General features: G+C 37.4%; 1 protein-coding gene across 1 annotated transcript in view; it reads left to right on the forward strand.

Annotated features, from left to right (window-relative positions):
* Positions 1-16,432, forward strand: part of slc1a7b (solute carrier family 1 member 7b) — a 50,808-nt gene extending 34,376 nt beyond the window's left edge. The window contains exons 7-11 of the mRNA XM_007554660.2: positions 3,893-4,126; positions 4,280-4,474; positions 13,430-13,564; positions 13,685-13,784; positions 14,172-16,432. Of these exons, the coding sequence (XP_007554722.1) occupies positions 3,893-4,126; positions 4,280-4,474; positions 13,430-13,564; positions 13,685-13,784; positions 14,172-14,432 (925 nt within the window). The 3' untranslated portion in view covers positions 14,433-16,432. The remainder of the gene's footprint in view (positions 1-3,892; positions 4,127-4,279; positions 4,475-13,429; positions 13,565-13,684; positions 13,785-14,171) is intronic.
* The last annotated feature ends 3,839 nt before the right edge of the window (positions 16,433-20,271 follow it).

Consider the following 20,271-nt stretch of genomic DNA (forward strand, 5'->3'; position numbering starts at 1 on the left):
ACATTTTCAGTGATTCTTGAGAATAGGGACAAAATGGGTCATATGGATAAAGCACAAAATTTTAATAAAATATACACAAAATATATTTTTTTTAAATATCTGACTAAACTAACCTGGGTCATGTGAGCACAACAATGTATATTTTTCTGGTGTTTGCAGAATTTTTTATTTATTATTATTATTTTAAACATTGTAGTAAGTCGATGGTGTCTTTAAAATCCCTTGTCCAGGAGCAGAACTCAATACATTATAATAGTTTAAAACAATTAAAGGAGAATATATTATGACTATTAAGTGTAAGTATTCATATAAATAATTATAAAAGTATCAACACATTGAATTAAAAATCATTTTTATATATCATATCTCAATGTTCAGAACTTCTGAGGACCCCATGACCACTTCCTTTCTCTTCCTTTGCAGCTCTGGTTAGCTTATGTTATTCTTTAGTTTTTTCTTCTGTTTTATTCCTAAGTTGCTTGTCACAACCATGATGTGTCAACACCATAACTGACAATTTACAAAACTTTGATTAAATTTTGTGAAATTAAAACTTAATTTTGATATACTGTAAAGATTTCATGGACCTGATGAGCTACAATATGGCCTCCTTCAGAATAACATCATATAAATTGAGGTAGTTTGGCTTTTTGTCAACTCCGTCAGATGTCAACTCCATCAGAGTTTTTGCGACTCTTTCAGTGAAATTGTTGACAAATCTCACTTAAATGTGCAATTAACTCATTTTAATGTATTTTACATAAATTGCATTACTTCACATGTATCACGTTTTTCATTTTACTCACTAGTTTGTCACCACCTTCAGTTCTGTGTCAACTCCATCAAGCACTGTCAACTCTGTCAGATGGACTTTTTGTTGTTTTTGTTTTAAATAATATTTCTTTTGTTTCTTGAGAAGCATTTGTCTGTAAAACTGAGTAAAAAAATCATTAATAGGGTCATTAAAAATTATTTTATATTTATTTTGTCAGATGGTGACAAAGTTCTGGGTCATGTCCATTAAAAATTTAATTTAAAAAAAAAATGTTGCAACTGGTAGCCTACAACTTATCATCTTTACATTTCCAAAACATAATTTGTCATATTTGCATACATAAGGTTGAGAAATAATTTTTTTAAAAATTGGGGAAAATGTAAACCCATTTTGTCCCTATTCTCAAGAATCATTGATTTAATAAAAGTTACATACTGCAGCTTTAAAGCTCCATGTTCCATGGAGTACAGAGAAAATTTAACATTGAAATATGGTACTTTCTTTCAATGTTTTGTTTAAATTTCAAAGAAAAAGATTAAATACATCTAGCGAATAATTCATCAAGGACTTTATTCACAATTAATCTTAACATGAACTGAATTCAATAGAGCCACCTTCAGCGGACATCATAATAGAAACTGAGTAGCAGCAACTGAGACCAATAGGAAGAAAAGGTAATATTTTCCTCAGCTATATAGAATGAAAATATTCTACTGGTTTTCATTATCCATGAAGTTATTGCATTATAAAACTTTTTATGTTGAATAGCTACATTATATTCATTTATAAACTGGTGGTGAACAAAACAACTCTATCGAGATTTCTTCAATACATGGAGGACTTAATGAATCAGTGAATGAATCAGTGATACATTCATTAGTATTTTATCACAGTGCAGAAAATGCAAACAAATAAAACACAAGCTTGGAACAAGATAAAATAAAGGGATGGATATTACCTTATGATCAAAAGATTGCTAACACAGAAGGAAGATAGTGTTTCTTTTACAAGTGGTTGCTGAGTGTCCTTGTCTTCCGCGGTCTACGGTGGCTTGCTATTGTGGCAGTGTGTTGGGGTCTTGGCAGTGCATTGTGGGACGGCCTGGTAAAGCTGCTGTGCATTGTGTTTCAGCGCTACATCACTAAAAGCAGTATGCAGCTGGAGGATTCAGCTCAGGGTCTACATATGACAAAAAAAACAAGCTTTTATACACTCATCTGTTCTTTTAGTTGAACCTAAAAGCATTTCTTCCCATTCTTGCTGAAAGAGGAAAAAGGAAATGTGCATGTGGTTGAGCTTTTGCAAAAAAAAATTACTTCATCTGCATCCCATCATGTTGCTGATGAACTAAATTTGTTAGTCATAACCTTGATTGTTAAAATGAATGTGCTGACTTTGCACTGTGCTACTAATGCACTGCTGAACCTAATGATAGTCACTCACTGCTTATTAAGCACATGTTGCCATTAGCATGTTGGTATTCTTTAAAAACTGCTTTTAATTTTTTGTGGCATAAACTCAGCAAGAAGTCAGGAAGATTCCTCAGAGATTTTCATCCATACCAGCTGCGTTTCCAGTTCCTATTATTACGACCAGTCCAGGGATGGCTAGATCGCAACATAAAGGATCCATCCTCTTCAGATCTCAACAACCAACACACACGAAGTTGAACAGTTGATAATTATTTATTTTAAAAAGATGTATTTTTTGATGAAGATGTTACAATTAGAGTATTTGGCTTCAGAGTGAGCTATAGCTGAAAACAACAAACAAAAAGAAACTATCTAAATATTAACAGAAACTTACCTAATTGAAAGTAAATAAACCAAAGGACAAAAACTTACCTTCCTTACTAAGAAAAACATGAGAAAACTGAGGAAACATAAACGGCAGCTCACTCCTACACTCCAGAACTCTGACAACAGGTGAACAAAGGAAAGAGGAGATGAGTAGAGGATGGAACACAGGAAGTCCGCTTCAGCAGCTTTTATGTCCGTCACCTCCAAGAAGCAGCCAATTGGACGTCTCCGTCGTTTTCTTGGAACCAATCAGGGACATGACACCTGCACACTCATGTTTGTAATTAACTTTACAACATCAGTCGTAACACCATAAAATTGCACAAACTGAACGTAGAAAAGTAGATTTGCTTATTGGAAACAGCAATTTTAAAAATAACTTGCTTTCCAATTAAATGTTTTTGCGCTAGAATGAGGTGGTTTTTCAGCTGTATCAAAATACATGCATTTCACAAAACTGCAAAGGAAACACTTTTCTAATCACACGAGTCACAAGATAAACAGCCAAATGTTACTACTGGCAGAAAAGATGAAGATGACAGGAAGCAGTAGGATGATGATGGTTTGGTTTAGTTTTTTTTTTTTCAGATATAGAGCAGCTGGCTCCCCCAGAGCTCTCACAGATTCACACAGTTTATAAAAAGCTGTGTGTCATTTGAACATTTTGAATCCATAGCTCTTATGTAAAATCGCCGGCTGCAGTTTCCCCAAAACACCGCAAGTAGGCGGGACTTGTTGCTCCAACGCCTGAATAAGATGTTTCCTCTGATTGGCTGATAGATGATGATTAAGGTAAAAGCTACAATTCTTCCAGATTCTGATGATCGGTTTAAACTTCAGCACATCAACATCACCACATGTAGATCCCTAAATGCATTGAATTGCTGCCATTATCTAATCAACATGTGTACCTAATAAAGTGCCATTAGAGTGTGTAAATGAGAAAAATAAGAAAATCACAAAATGGTCTTGAAAACAACAAATGAGAAGCCCCTCCCACAGCAGTGGCATTTCGGTTCTGCTGCAACATGAAGCAACAATGTACAAGTCATGAAGAAACAGCATTGAAAAAAGTTGGTCAAAACAACCAAAGTGTCTAAGTAATAAGAGTTAAAACATTATAATTATGTTCACACTGAAGGTTTCATTAATTAGCAGATCCAGATCTGCTTTCCTAAACAGTGTGTGGTTGTGGAGGCCATAAAATAGTCCTTATCCTGTGAGAAAGGGTCATAAATATTTATGTATCTTCACTTACTAGTTGTCCTAATGTTTGCACTCATAAATGAACTAGCTGGTGTACACTTCGTCCTGCCAGGTACTTTCCATTTGGCATCGTTTTCCTGGTGGCTGGTAAAATCCTGGAGATGAGTGATCCCTCTGCAATGGGAAAGAAGCTGGGTTTTTATGCCATCACCGTGGTGTTTGGTTTGGTGTTGCACGGCTTGTTCATCCTGCCTGCCATGTACTTCTTCATCACCAAAAAGAGTCCCATCGTTTACATCCGGGGAATCCTGCAAGCCTTGCTTATAGCCCTGGCCACTTCCTCCAGGTAAAGAAATAAGTAGGACAATTAGAGACATATGTTCTACATTTGTTTCTGGTCATCTTTTAAAAGGTTTTCTCTTGATCTTTTCTATGAAAGGATTTAATCTGATTTTGGATTTTTAATTCTCTAATGAGATCTCTTTTCTATCTTCGACAGCTCTGCCACTTTGCCTATAACCTTCAAGTGCCTCTTAGAGAACAATCACATTGACCGGCGCATCATCCGATTTGTGCTCCCAGTGGGCGCCACCATCAACATGGACGGCACTGCCCTTTATGAAGCTGTGGCGGCCATCTTCATTGCACAAGTTAATAATTATGAGCTGGATTTTGGCCAGATCATCACTATCAGGTCAGTGATGTTGCATCATACCAGCTTTATAACAACATTTACATGTGATTGGTAGGAGTTTAGAACAATGGTAGGTCCAAAGCGCAAAATCTTTAATAAATTCAAATTTCCCTTTTTTTTCAATTTATTAAATAAAAAATAGAATTAATTGTGTTATCCAACCAGTAGCTTTTCTAAAAGTATACATACTTAAAGTATTGACACATAGACTTTTTTTTCTGACTGTTAGGCAAAATCTGTCCAAACCACTGATTTTGTCAGTGGTTTGATCCACAAATTACAGATNAAGGCTTATTCATGTTCATGACAGGTGTTATGTCATGTTTATGAAAGTGTCGTGTCAGTCTTATTCACCCCCCTTCAAATAAAGTGTTACCCAAAACTTTGATGAAACTTTGTGAAATAAAAACTTAATTTTGATATACTGTAAAGATTTCATGGACCTGATGAGCTACAATATGGCCTCCTTCAGAATAACATCATATAAATTGAGGTAGTTTGGCTTTTTGTCAACTCCGTCAGATGTCAACTCCATCAGAGTTTTTGCGACTCTTTCAGTGAAATTGTTGACAAATCTCACTTAAATGTGCAATTAACTCATTTTAATGTATTTTACATAAATTGCATTACTTCACATGTATCACGTTTTTCATTTTACTCACTAGTTTGTCACCACCTTCAGTTCTGTGTCAACTCCATCAAGCACTGTCAACTCTGTCAGATGGACTTTTTGTTGTTTTTGTTTTAAATAATATTTCTTTTGTTTCTTGAGAATCATTTGTCTTTAAAACTGAGTAAAATATCACTAATAGGGTCATTAAAAATTATTTTATATTTATTTTGTCAGATGGTGACAAAGTTCTGGGTCATGTCCATTAAAAATGTAATTTAAAAAAAAAATGTTGCAACTGGTAGCCTACAACTTATCATCTTTACATTTCCAAAACACATTTTGTCATATTTGCATACATAAGGCTGAGAAATAATAAAAAAAAATAGGGGAAAATGTAAACTCATTTTGTCCCTATTCTCAAGAATCATTGATTTAATAAAAGTTACATACTGCAGCTTTAAAGCTCCATGTTACATGGAGTACAGAGAAAATTTAACATTGAAATATGGTACTTTCTTTCAATGTTTTGTTTAAATTTCAAAGAAAAAGATTAAATACATCTAGCGAATAATTCATCAAGGACTTTATTCACAATTAATCTTAACATGAACTGAATTCAATAGAGCCACCTTCAGCGGACATCATAATAGAAACTGAGTAGCAGCAACTGAGACCAATAGGAAGAAAAGGTAATATTTTCCTCAGCTATATAGAATGAAAATATTCTACTGGTTTTCATTATCCATGAAGTTATTGCATTATAAAACTTTTTATGTTGAATAGCTACATTATATTCATTTATAAACTGGTGGTGAACAAAACAACTCTATCGAGATTTCTTCAATACATGGAGGACTTAATGAATCAGTGAATGAATCAGTGATACATTCATTAGTATTTTATCACAGTGCAGAAAATGCAAACAAATAAAACACAAGCTTGGAACAAGATAAAATAAAGGGATGGATATTACCTTATGATCAAAAGATTGCTAACACAGAAGGAAGATAGTGTTTCTTTTACAAGTGGTTGCTGAGTGTCCTTGTCTTCCGCGGTCTACGGTGGCTTGCTATTGTGGCAGTGTGTTGGGGTCTTGGCAGTGCATTGTGGGACGGCCTGGTAAAGCTGCTGTGCATTGTGTTTCAGCGCTACATCACTAAAAGCAGTATGCAGCTGGAGGATTCAGCTCAGGGTCTACATATGACAAAAAAAACAAGCTTTTATACACTCATCTGTTCTTTTAGTTGAACCTAAAAGCATTTCTTCCCATTCTTGCTGAAAGAGGAAAAAGGAAATGTGCATGTGGTTGAGCTTTTGCAAAAAAAAATTACTTCATCTGCATCCCATCATGTTGCTGATGAACTAAATTTGTTAGTCATAACCTTGATTGTTAAAATGAATGTGCTGACTTTGCACTGTGCTACTAATGCACTGCTGAACCTAATGATAGTCACTCACTGCTTATTAAGCACATGTTGCCATTAGCATGTTGGTATTCTTTAAAAACTGCTTTTAATTTTTTGTGGCATAAACTCAGCAAGAAGTCAGGAAGATTCCTCAGAGATTTTCATCCATACCAGCTGCGTTTCCAGTTCCTATTATTACGACCAGTCCAGGGATGGCTAGATCGCAACATAAAGGATCCATCCTCTTCAGATCTCAACAACCAACACACACGAAGTTGAACAGTTGATAATTATTTATTTTAAAAAGATGTATTTTTTGATGAAGATGTTACAATTAGAGTATTTGGCTTCAGAGTGAGCTATAGCTGAAAACAACAAACAAAAAGAAACTATCTAAATATTAACAGAAACTTACCTAATTGAAAGTAAATAAACCAAAGGACAAAAACTTACCTTCCTTACTAAGAAAAACATGAGAAAACTGAGGAAACATAAACGGCAGCTCACTCCTACACTCCAGAACTCTGACAACAGGTGAACAAAGGAAAGAGGAGATGAGTAGAGGATGGAACACAGGAAGTCCGCTTCAGCAGCTTTTATGTCCGTCACCTCCAAGAAGCAGCCAATTGGACGTCTCCGTCGTTTTCTTGGAACCAATCAGGGACATGACACCTGCACACTCATGTTTGTAATTAACTTTACAACATCAGTCGTAACACCATAAAATTGCACAAACTGAACGTAGAAAATTAGATTTGCTTATTGGAAACAGCAATTTTAAAAATAACTTGCTTTCCAATTAAATGTTTTTGCGCTAGAATGAGGTGGTTTTTCAGCTGTATCAAAATACATGCATTTCACAAAACTGCAAAGGAAACACTTTTCTAATCACACGAGTCACAAGATAAACAGCCAAATGTTACTACTGGCAGAAAAGATGAAGACGACAGGAAGCAGTAGGATGATGATGGTTTGGTTTAGTTTTTTTTTTTTCAGATATAGAGCAGCTGGCTCCCCCAGAGCTCTCACAGATTCACACAGTTTATAAAAAGCTGTGTGTCATTTGAACATTTTGAATCCATAGCTCTTATGTAAAATCGCCAGCTGCAATTTCCCCAAAACACCGTATGTAGGCGGGACTTGTTGCTCCAACGCCTGAATAAGATGTTTCCTCTGATTGGCTGATAGATGATGATTAAGGTAAAAGCTACAATTCTTCCAGATTCTGATGATCGGTTTAAACTTCAGCACATCAACATCACCACATGTAGATCCCTAAATGCATTGAATTGCTGCCATTATCTAATCAACATGTGTACCTAATAAAGTGCCATTAGAGTGTGTAAATGAGAAAAATAAGAAAATCACAAAATGGTCTTGAAAACAACAAATGAGAAGCCCCTCCCACAGCAGTGGCATTTCGGTTCTGCTGCAACATGAAGCAACAATGTACAAGTCATGAAGAAACAGCATTGAAAAAAGTTGGTCAAAACAACCAAAGTGTCTAAGTAATAAGAGTTAAAACATTATAATTATGTTCACACTGAAGGTTTCATTAATTAGCAGATCCAGATCTGCTTTCCTAAACAGTGTGTGGTTGTGGAGGCCATAAAATAGTCCTTATCCTGTGAGAAAGGGTCATAAATATTTATGTATCTTCACTTACTAGTTGTCCTAATGTTTGCACTCATAAATGAACTAGCTGGTGTACACTTCGTCCTGCCAGGTACTTTCCATTTGGCATCGTTTTCCTGGTGGCTGGTAAAATCCTGGAGATGAGTGATCCCTCTGCAATGGGGAAGAAGCTGGGTTTTTATGCCATCACCGTGGTGTTTGGTTTGGTGTTGCACGGCTTGTTCATCCTGCCTGCCATGTACTTCTTCATCACCAAAAAGAGTCCCATCGTTTACATCCGGGGAATCCTGCAAGCCTTGCTTATAGCCCTGGCCACTTCCTCCAGGTAAAGAAATAAGTAGGACAATTAGAGACATATGTTCTACATTTGTTTCTGGTCATCTTTTAAAAGGTTTTCTCTTGATCTTTTCTATGAAAGGATTTAATCTGATTTTGGATTTTTAATTCTCTAATGAGATCTCTTTTCTATCTTCGACAGCTCTGCCACTTTGCCTATAACCTTCAAGTGCCTCTTAGAGAACAATCACATTGACCGGCGCATCATCCGATTTGTGCTCCCAGTGGGCGCCACCATCAACATGGACGGCACTGCCCTTTATGAAGCTGTGGCGGCCATCTTCATTGCACAAGTTAATAATTATGAGCTGGATTTTGGCCAGATCATCACTATCAGGTCAGTGATGTTGCATCATACCAGCTTTATAACAACATTTACATGTGATTGGTAGGAGTTTAGAACAATGGTAGGTCCAAAGCGCAAAATCTTTAATAAATTCAAATTTCCCTTTTTTTTCAATTTATTAAATAAAAAATAGAATTAATTGTGTTATCCAACCAGTAGCTTTTCTAAAAGTATACATACTTAAAGTATTGACACATAGACTTTTTTTTCTGACTGTTAGGCAAAATCTGTCCAAACCACTGATTTTGTCAGTGGTTTGATCCACAAATTACAGATTTTGATGGCATGTTTAGTCATTATCCACTTGAAAACCCATCTCTTTCTTTAGCCTTAACATCTTGGTTGATGTCTTGAAGTGGTACTTTAAGACATGGTACTTTATTTTCATCAATAAAAGTCATTTTTTATAAATACATAGGAAATGAGTACCTTGCCAACTAGATGCCACCCCGTGTGATTGCCCCTGTCACAAAATCTGTGGTGACATCATGAGAAACCTTCTTTTCTCATGATGTCATCTATTTCACTTTAAGTCCCCTTTTCAGCAAAACTCTTAGATAGCATGAAGGTTTTATGAAAGTCTAATCAATTCTAAGAAACAATTATTTGAGCATACTCAGAAATTCTAACATGATTCCTGAACATTCCCTTATTATTCCAGAAACTTTTATTCTCATCAGTAGAAGTCATTTTTTATATATATTTTGTATTATATTGAATATATACTTTGATTTGATTTACTTGGAGGCTCACTGGAATTATTTTCCTTCTCTCTGAAAATGACAGTCCTAAGAAATAGATTGGACTCCTCAGGACTTTGAAAGCATAGTAATTATCTATTCAATGGAAATGTTCAATGAATTCAACATTTATCAGTGACACAAAGTTTTATGAACTGTGTGATGCTGTGAGAGCTCTGGTGGAACCAGCGTGCATTGTCCTAAAAAACAAACCATCATCCTCTTACTGTTTCCTGCCATCTTCTTCATGGTTTTCTCCATCTCATCTTGTTGTTGATCACATTTCTTGTGTGATGCGAAAAATATTGTTTACATTACTGTTTTTCCATAAAAGTTGAAAAACCACCTCATTCGAACCTAACGTACAAACCTTTTATCTAAAAATGTGTTTTGTTTTTTTTTTGTTGTTGTTTTTGTTTTTTCATTTTTCAAAATTGCCATGTTTCCATTGATCAAATTTATTTTCATTCTTTCAATTTGCACAAGTCTGTGGCTAATGGAAATGCAGCCATCGTAAGATTGTGCGACTGTGTATGCATGTACGTGTACATGTGTGCGTATGTGCGTGTGTGTGTGTGTGTCTTGGTTGGGTGTGAAACAAGAGCAACAAAGGATTAAAGTATTTCTAAAATTGCTGTCATTACTGTGTGGTCAGTCTGATCTTGTAACAAGATGGCTGCCGTGGCTGGAACATTGGCTTCTTGAAAGGTAGAACTTTAGAAAGTTCTCACCAACTTGAGCCAGGTCTTTGTTTCAGACAACCTCCCACCGTGCCGCCCTCCAGGGTAGCTGAGATGATGGAAGAGTCTGGAAGAAAAGACTGTGTAAAAACAGATGGAGAGTGAAACAGAGGGAGTGAAACATTAGAGCCTGAGGTTTTATTTAAATAAGTAGTTTCACCTTTCTAACCATATTTTAGAGTAGAGAACCTGTTCACCTTGAGCTATATGAACAGAGGGAGGTGACCTGTCTGCTTGGCTCTTTCACAATACTCTCGACATGAACCCCGAAAGGCAAACTGCCTCTGAGCTTCCCCTGACCACTCAATCACAAGTGAATACAGTGTTATCCCCTCACCCCTGACTCCCCCACTCAGCTCCTTCAGACTAGCCAGCAGCAGTTAGCAAACACCTGGTGGAACTGCACATCTGTTGAGCTCATTATAAGAGCTTCTCAGTGAAACGCTGGTAAAAATGTTGTTAAAGGGTTAATAGAGAAGCCATGTGATGGCTTCCTGAAGACAGAGTTTCAGAAAGAGCAGGAGCTTTTAAAGAGACAGAGACCCAATTTCAAGGCGTTAAATTAAGAAATCAAATTTCTTTGAAGCCATATTTAATATATTGCATTTTTTCTAACTGAAGTTAACATAGTTGCATAATTGTGCTAAGAAATGGCACTAAGTGCTTGGAAAATACATAGCTCTGCACCTGTAACCTTCTCATCAGAAGTCCTGTTTATGCTTGTAAATCATGATTTTTGCTGGTCACACACACCCCAGTCACAAACCATGAATCATCACTACATCACTCCTTCCACCCCTGCAGAAGTCAGCTGATTAAGAATTCACTTTTGAAAACATAGGTAATAGAGGTGGGCTGACTTTAACCCCCCTCATCACGTCAGTCTTTCACAACACACACACACACACGCACACACAAAATATGGAAACAGCAAAAGAGCAACTCAGTCCTACCTTAAAGTGTGACAGGGCCACATATGACTCATTTTACACTTCATTTATGGGCTTTATTTCTTAAAACTTTGTCACTGATGGTTGGATGTCATGGGACTTCTTCAGAAATGTGAAGACTTTTGATTGTTACCACATTAAGGCTGTGTTGCTCTTAACAAAGAGCCCCCATGGCCACTTCCACCACATCCTCCATCCCTTTGGGTTAAGCCCTGCTCCCAGCTGTCCCCAAGCTTCAAAGTTCTGATAGTTCTGTAACCAATCAACCGTGATCCAGTCCTTCTTATCATTTGGTTGGAAAGGAGTATGTCCGATGTTTCAAAGTCATTATAAGGTAGTTTTTATAAGGTACCACCCCCGAGTCCCAAATTTGGTTAAAACTCATATGAGATCAAACGATGTTCAACGGTTATCACACAGAAGAATCTGAACCAGTTCTTTGACCTTGAGCATAAACCATATCATGAGCAGTGGAATGAATGTCTGTTTTATCTTTGTACGCTGCCTCATCTCTGGCTTTATTGACTATTTCAACTTGAGAGCATTTTTTCTTTTCAAGGTGAAGGTACCCATGCTGTGTACTCGTCATAGCAACTATGATATTCCAGCAATCCCCATTTCTCTTTTCTTCTATGGCTGATGCTCACACTACCACTACCAATGTTAGCGCCGCCTTCCTCATTTTACTCCACAACTGCATCTTATGTTTACACACCTGCAGTTCATTTGTCATTTGAATGTGAAGGTCTGTCCACAACCAGCCAGGTGAACCTCTGACCATACACATTCAGTACAATGTTCTCTGCTAAGTTACCATTCTACTTAGGCCAAATTTAACTTATAATCAGGGATCATTTTAAATTTGAAACATCACAACAGTATGAAAGGTTTTTTTTTGCATTTTAATGAAAAACGTCTTCTGATTTCCTCCGTTTTTACCATTGTCGATCACCAACGTCATGGGAGACGTCTTGCTGTGGTCTTTAAAGAGAATTACAATTTTAATCAGATGGAGGATGGCTCCTTCACTTCTGAATACCAAGTCTTCAAAGTAGGCGTGAAAAATATATTCTACTGTATTGTAATTATTGACCCCCTGCTCCAGTTGAGCCTTTACATTCTGAATGTGTAGAGACATTTTAACACTAATTATCAAGTGGAAGGTTTTAATTGTTTATGATTTCAACTTTCACATTGATTACCCCCTCCTGTGATGAAGCTGCAGACTCTGTCAACTTAAAACAAGATGGTGGCCACTAATAAAACGAAGCATGCATTTGATCTTCTCTTCTCTTTAGGACTAATCATCGACCATTTATATATTTGAAGAGATTTTTGTGAGTGACCATAGCTGTGTTTTCTTAAGGCTTATCCTAATATTCACCCTGCAGCAGTTTATTTTTGCTTTATTCAACTGAAAAGGAATTGATATCTGGTGTTTTTAAAAGAGTTGTAATCAAACTCAGCTTCTGGGAAGTTCACATGTTGAGCCTTAAGGCCTTTGAATCCAATATTTAAAACAACTCCAGAACTGTTCTCAAATCCAGTATTGTCGAGCAAAAGAAATTGGTAAAATAAATGATATTGCTTCTCCTAAATACCTGTAACTTTTACAGAGATTTTACATTGTAGATTGCATCACCTTATTTAACACACTTCTTAGTTTGGTGGAAATGTCTGAATGGAGGGGTTTGGATCTTTGGTGACCATATCATGTCAGATTCTGCTGGGTAATTATGTGGTGCACCTCAAGAACCTTTTTGCTATATGTCATATATTTGCTATATTGTATTTTTACTCACTTGGAGAGATCATTAGCATATTTTATAGTATTTCCTATTACATTTATTCAAATGAAGGAAGACAGATATTGAAACTGTCAGAATTACAGTGTCTTAAAGAAATAACAAACTTTTTGAAAATTAACACACTTTAACTAAACTCTGAGACTAAATATTTGATAATTGTGCCCAGAGAGCACCATTCATTAATTAGAGGACAGTCTTGGTGAAGTTGACTAAATGTTTGCAGTTACTTTGTCTGTTTAAATACCCACACTTTGAACAACCCAGCTGTGGATAATATAAATTAGTGTTTTTAGCTTGAGACTTTTATTGTGAATTGGCAGAACATAAACACTAATTTCAGTCCTTCATTGGAACAATGCTAACCTTCCAAATCTCTACCAGCATCACAGCGACGGCAGCAAGCATCGGCGCAGCAGGGATACCACAAGCTGGACTGGTCACCATGGTAATTGTGTTGACATCTGTTGGATTGCCCACTGATGACATCACCCTCATCATTGCAGTTGACTGGGCACTGTAGGTCATGCTTCTTTTTACTAATGTTCTCTAAAAACCCATCGGGCTAAGCATACCGGCTTCATTTTTGCTGCATAGTCGCTGCATTTCTGATTCGACTTCCCTTTCTCTCCTTTGCAGGGACAGATTCCGAACGATGGTAAATGTAATGGGGGATGCTTTGGCCACAGGCATCATGGCACACATCTGCAGGAAAGATTTCATGAAAGAGGGAGATGGGGTTGGTTCTAATTCATTGGTTGTTTATACTTCTGTTTAAAACCTTTCATTGAAAAAAAATCCATTCTGTTTTGATTTTTTAAACATGAATCAACATCATATTTTTAAATTTGCAAAACATAATTCTTTGTCAAACATTTATCAACAAACAATGATTCAGTCAAAGTCTGGTTATTTGTAATCACATTTCTATTGAGTATTGATGGTTGAATTTCCTTTTAAAGTTTCAGCTTAAAACTTTAATTTTTTCAGTTGGATTTTCCTTTTTACTGTGTTAAATTCTCTGGAGTTGTTTAAACAAAACAAAAAGAAACAAAAACTGTTGGGTTTTTTTGTTGTTTGTTTGTTTTGCATTTTGTAAGTACTTTTTTTAATGTCCTGTCCACAGGTACCTCTGGTCTGTGAGGCTAAAATCCCACTGAATCCCCCACCCACAATGAACTGCCACAACAACAATGGGAACGTTCGACCGCCTTCCTCAGGAGTCAAACACAAGCTCATCCCTCCTGATGTTGCTCGACTAATGCAGCTTGAGGAAGGTGTTCAGCAGATTTCAGACAAAAAGAAACCTCCGATTCCTCCAAGATATCTCAAGAAGAGCAAAGAACACTGCACTATTGACATGAATGGCCTTGAGACCAATGTATAGCCACTGAGTGCAATTTCATTTGATATTAGTGTATTTGGACAAATGGATGCCCAGAAGCAAAGGAAACTTGTAACGGCATCAATATTGTATTTTATATCCTGCAGTACCAAAATCTATCTATCTACCTATCTGTCTATCTAGCTATCCAGCTAGCTAGTAATCTGTCTGTCTAACTAGCTAGCTAGCTTGTTGTATACTGCAGCACTGGTCATGCCAAAAGAAATGACAAAAAGTTGTTCTTCTAAAGGTCAGAATTTGTGAGCAGTAGACACTGGCCAGAGTCACACCTTGGAAAACATGGAAAAATCGTCTGGAAAGTTTTTATGTGGAGGAAAGGTCTGGTCCATATGGTTTAGTGGAGAATAAATTAACATAAGTTTTTCATACAAATTACATGTTGTGTGTGGTGAATGGAGTTTGTTTTCCAGCTGTGATATTTTTATTTTATTTTTTTTTCAATTCTGACTCTGTCGGGTTTTAAAAACTTCTTATTTGCATTTCTTCATTGCGAGGAAAAGGACTGCAAAACCGTTTCTCTCCGTTGCCACTATGTTTAAGCATCGTTTTTCTGATCCAGGACTGGTTTTCATGCTCACACACAAGAAGTCACTCCTTGTTCCTTCCAATTCGCAGCTTCCTAAGTGACGAGACGGTTCCGCTCACACAGTGAAAACGTGTTTACAACGATACAATGACATGTAAAGAACATTACAATGATTGGTTGGAGCACATTGTGAGGTAACTTGTCTCTGTCTCAGAGTCAGATATTGACTGATGCAATTGTATATTCAGTTAAGATAGTTCAGTTCAGTCACTTGTCTGAAAAATGCACCAAGAGAAGGATTCTGTAGAGTCTGTGTGTGTGTGTGTGTGTGCTCATGTGTGTGCATGATGAGTTGTTCCTCACCAGTGTTATCAGACTGGAACTACAGTGAATAATGTTGAGTATCAGAAATACTGTGACATTACACTCACTTTTCATGAAAGGCCAGTTTGAAATGACATCTTGGTACTAGAATCTAAAACTGGGTTCTCAAAAGACAATTTTTCCTTCATAACAAACTTAAAATTTTCTGTGGCACTTTAATCAGCTCAACTCCTTGACCATTTTTTTCTTGAGCATTTGTCAGATTGATTGCACAGTTTGTCTGCTTCTGCCAGTTGCAGGAAAAACTCTGACTTTCATAAATGCTTTACAGAACCACATTCATGCAAAAGAACGTACATTCAAGCTTGGTGATGAAAAGGTAAACTTAAATGGTTTTGCCTTATTATGGTCCTTGACTGATAAGGACAGGAACTGAAGTGATTTTGTTTTTTATGTTTCAACTAATATGTGCAGAAAAAAACATTTGTATATGACAAATTTAATGACTTTTGGCTAAACCTGATCAAATCAAAAGACTTGGGACTTTATTTGGATTTGAGCTTTTTGACATTTCTTCAATGAACTATTAACGTTGAACATTTCCAGACAGCTTTCACAATTACCCAGCCTCCCTGTAACAACACAACATTCAATGAAGTTGCCGAAGATAAGCATAAAGAAATTTGGAGAAAGAAATGTTTCCAGAAATGATGAGGTGGTAAAAAAGAAACAGTCAAGTGTGCAAGGCTGAACGGAAAGCACATCATGGCAATCAAGGTTTGGGGCTAACATAAATCGAATGTTATCTTAACAACAAAGTCTTTCTTTTTTTTTTTTTTGCTTGCTACTTACATCATAGAGACAGAAAAGTCATTTTGTTTACAAGAGGTGAAGTGTTGGCTGATCTTATTGGTTAATCTGAAAAAAACACATTTACAACCAGTCTAAAAATAATACTTTCACTTGTTTAGTCCAAATCTCAAAACTGTTAATATAAATAAGACTTTTTACAACACAAATAAACTCCTAACTCTTGTCTATATATATTTTTTGTGTCTGTTTATTTGAGCTGCTGCCTGTGTTTCTCCAATATTAAAGATTATGTCCACAGCCAATGCTGTTTCAGAAAGGATCAGAAAGGAAAAAGGCAAATAGCGGATCACCCTTTTCCTTTTGACCAGTGGAAAAGGGCGATCTACTAATCATCCTTTTCTCTGCTAGAGTGATGAAAAAAATGCTCTCAATGTTTAATAGACTGGCATAAATAGATTCAGCTGCAATGTCCGAACATGAGTGTTATATAGAAACCGGGGCAGGATGTGCACACTGGGCCTCTACAGCAGGGTTGTGCATATGGCTAATGGCTAATAACCAATTCACATAAAAGCCAGAAACACTTACAAGAAAGTCAGACCTACGTGTGCCATAACACACACTGGTTTCACTCCGCTGCATCATCTGTCTTTTTTTCATATACACAAAAGCTTCTGAAGGCCAAGAACCTAGAGTAGAAATTAACATTCAAACATATGGAACGCGGATTATGCAAGAAAAGCAGAGATGAAGAAACACAACCTTGCTCTGGTTTTTCAAAGTGAATCAAGTGATCAGTGGTAAAAAACACAAAGTATAGTCTGTGGTAAGAGAACATCCAATGCTCATTTTACCAGACCTTCACACAGAGAAACTTGTAAGAAATAACAGATATTTTATTTGGCTCACAATTTATAGAAAAAATAAAGATAAAAGTGGTCACAACTTTATAAGACACAAATATTTTAATGTAAAAGAAGGAAAGACTAAAACTGAGGACTTGGCTGGCCTGCTAATAAGCAGCTGCAGACTCACCTTGCAGGGGAATGAGATGCTACTCATCCATATAGTCTATTGCTGGCCCAGTAAATAGTCTTGAAATGTATCTCTCATTGTCCACTTTTCATGGAACAGTAGTTGAACATGTTCCTCTCTGTGGTTCTGAGTCCATGGTGACCAAAGGCAAAGGGGCGGAGCTTCAGGGCAACTGCAACTGGCCTGGAGAAATTAGCATAAGCTAGAACAGGTGTGCCCACCAGCCTGGCTTGTATCTCTGCTAAGCCTTATCCACAATCATCTGATCAATGGTTACCTAACTGCCGTTGCCACTGACAACCCCAGGTATCAGCTATTAGCTGTTGGCTGCCAATTTTGCAAAGCTTTCAATAAATCGTCTATAGTAGCTGACAAAACCCCAGAAAGGATTGCACCTCTGGGACACTGGTTGGACAATCCTGAAGAATTCACTTTTTTTAGCCTCTCTTTTAGTCCATCTTGTTCAGGTGGCTTCATCACAGTTTCCAAACGATGCAAACATTCATGGACTGAGGAATGTTTGCATTCCTCAGTCGATGAGGAATGCATCGACTGAGGAATGCATTCCTCAGTCAATGGAATGAGGAAAGGAGAAACTCAAGAGGAAAGGAGAACCTTAAGGTCATCCAAGAGACTGACAATTTTGAGACCCAAACATTTCCTCCATTAGTCGCTGAAACGTGTTGGGGCATTGCAAAGTCCAAATAGCATTCTGTTAAATTCAAACAACTCAAACGGCTTACAGATGACAGTCTTCATCTCATTAGGTTAGCCCACATTGGCCTGGTCACCACCACTAGTTAAATCAAAGGTGAAGAACCACTCTTGACAGAGTGCCCAAAGGTTCCTCAATTCTTGGTAGAGGAAAGGCACCATGGCAGGTCTTATGGTTAAGTTACTTGTGATCAAAACACAGGGGGTTACTCCGCTCCTTCTTCTTACCAACGATGAGGGAACCATTGGGGCTGCAGCTCTCTGACCACCAGGCTGTTTAACAGCTGCCAGTACACCATACTCTGCCCATACTATGTATGAGGCACATTAGCTATCACTGTACAGCCCTGATCAATACCCTGAGGAGAAAACACTCCCTCATACTTCTTCCTGTGCTGATCTCAGTTTTGAAGGGCTAATTGATCTTTATAACTTGACATGTTCTGACATTCTGGGCTCTGCTGCTCCTCTGAGGCCTAAGTGAGCCAAACCACCCAATCAGCCTTGGCTGAATGAATCCTCTCTTGCTCTTCCAGTGTACAGAGAAAAGATGGAAGAACAAATTCCAAGTGTCAAAGCAAATTCTTCATGGCTGTTTATCTACATATCAGAGGAATGTGAAAGCTCTGATATCTAGCTAAATCTGCTTTTTATGGAGTGTGATCTTTGTTAGTAGTCTCAAACCTCAAGTTCTTTTTAATTATTAATCCCTGTGACACTGTTTCCATGGAGGCCATAAACATCGTGACACTTTCTTGGATCACTTTGTAGGAAAAATATGGATGCTAAGGTCTTCTCAGTCTCGGTCTGTTTTAGATAGTTCTGTGCTCTCTGATTGCTCTGCTGTTTTTCATCAGTTTAAACAAAATGTTTTGTTTCTTTTATTTGAGACCTTTCAATTTCCCACAAGACTTCCCTTCCCATCTTTTCGATGAGACCCTTCATGTCATTCTACTAGCATTTTAGACATTTTAAACACCTCTTCGTCATCTGGCTGTGTACCAGTTGTATTCAAGCATGCAGCCAGTCATCAAAATGAAGAATCTTGATCTTTATGTTTCTTTGAACTGCAGGCCACCTTCCAGATTACAAATTACTCTTATCCAACCAAGATTTTGGAAAATGCTGATTTTTTTAGTTAACCTTTTTAAGGACTGAAAAAAGTTGTTAGTCTCAAAGTTTTGGTTTTCCCTTTCAATTGGCAAGTTTGTGACCCACTGCAGTCTCTGTTAAACAGTTGACTGGGTGTTAAAGAATGGTTAACTCAAAACTATCTGACCCTAATGACAACAAAACCAAAGTTATTGTGTTTGATGATCTCACCTTCCGATTCAAACTGATTTCTTGTCTCCCTTAACAGTCCATTGCTCCTCCACTGTCAGGAGTCTCTGAGTGTTTTTAGGTAGTTCCTTGAAATTTCAGAAAGTGTCCACAGTATTCAGGATTTTCTTGTATCACCAAATTACCCAAGATAAATCTTACATTCTTCCTAAAATCCTTGAAAATCTTTTACATTAATTTGTTATCTCTAGATTAGATTACTGCAACTCATATTATGAACTGGATCAGTCGACTCTCCACTGTCTGCAGTTAGTCCAAAATGCCAGATCTCCCAGCCAGATCCTCGTAGTGCAGTGGAGATCAAGGTTTTTGCTGCATGATCTTTGAGCTGCAGAGTCTCTTAGAAACTCTCTGGCTTTCAATTTTTTTGCTCCATCAGACCTGTTTGATTGTGACATTGTTATCTCCAGTTTTTTACGGTGTTAGTTTGTGCTGGTGTTGCTCAGAGGGCCCGGTGGGGCCGGTGCCTGGCAGCCTCTCCTCTGTCAGACTGCCCCAGGGCTGCTGTGGCTACTATTAGGTAGCTTTGTACCATTAGTGTGTGAATGTTTTTCAAACAAAGACAAACATTTCTGTGCCAAACTGTTTTTATTGACGTGACATGCTTTTCTTTAGAGAAACACATGCCACAGTTTTTGATGTTATTCTTTAGTACATTAAGGGCGCGTTCAGACTGCACCCTGAAGTGACCCAATTCCGATTTTTTTTTACGTAATGCGACCTGTATCCGATCTTTTCATGGCAGTGTGAACAGCACAGGTCGGATTCTTTTTCGAATGTGACCCATATCCGATACGTATCCGATTCAAATACGACCTAAAGTTCAGGTAGCATTCATCCGAACTGAACGTCACTGTTTCTCAACAAATCTCACTATTCTGCGTCCTGATACGCGCAAGCGGGAAGAAAAACAACAAACACGGCGGACTATATGAGGATTAAGTTGTTAATATGCTGCTCCGGCGGTACAACAACTTCAAATATGTAAGCTAGCTCCACCGTTAGCCTCCATGTTTACTTCCGCAAACACTGAGCACTTCTTCTTTTTATGGCGGTTGGCAGAACACT

Source organism: Poecilia formosa, unplaced genomic scaffold (genome assembly GCF_000485575.1).
Source record: "Poecilia formosa unplaced genomic scaffold, Poecilia_formosa-5.1.2 Scaffold65, whole genome shotgun sequence".
NCBI lineage: Eukaryota > Metazoa > Chordata > Actinopteri > Cyprinodontiformes > Poeciliidae > Poecilia > Poecilia formosa.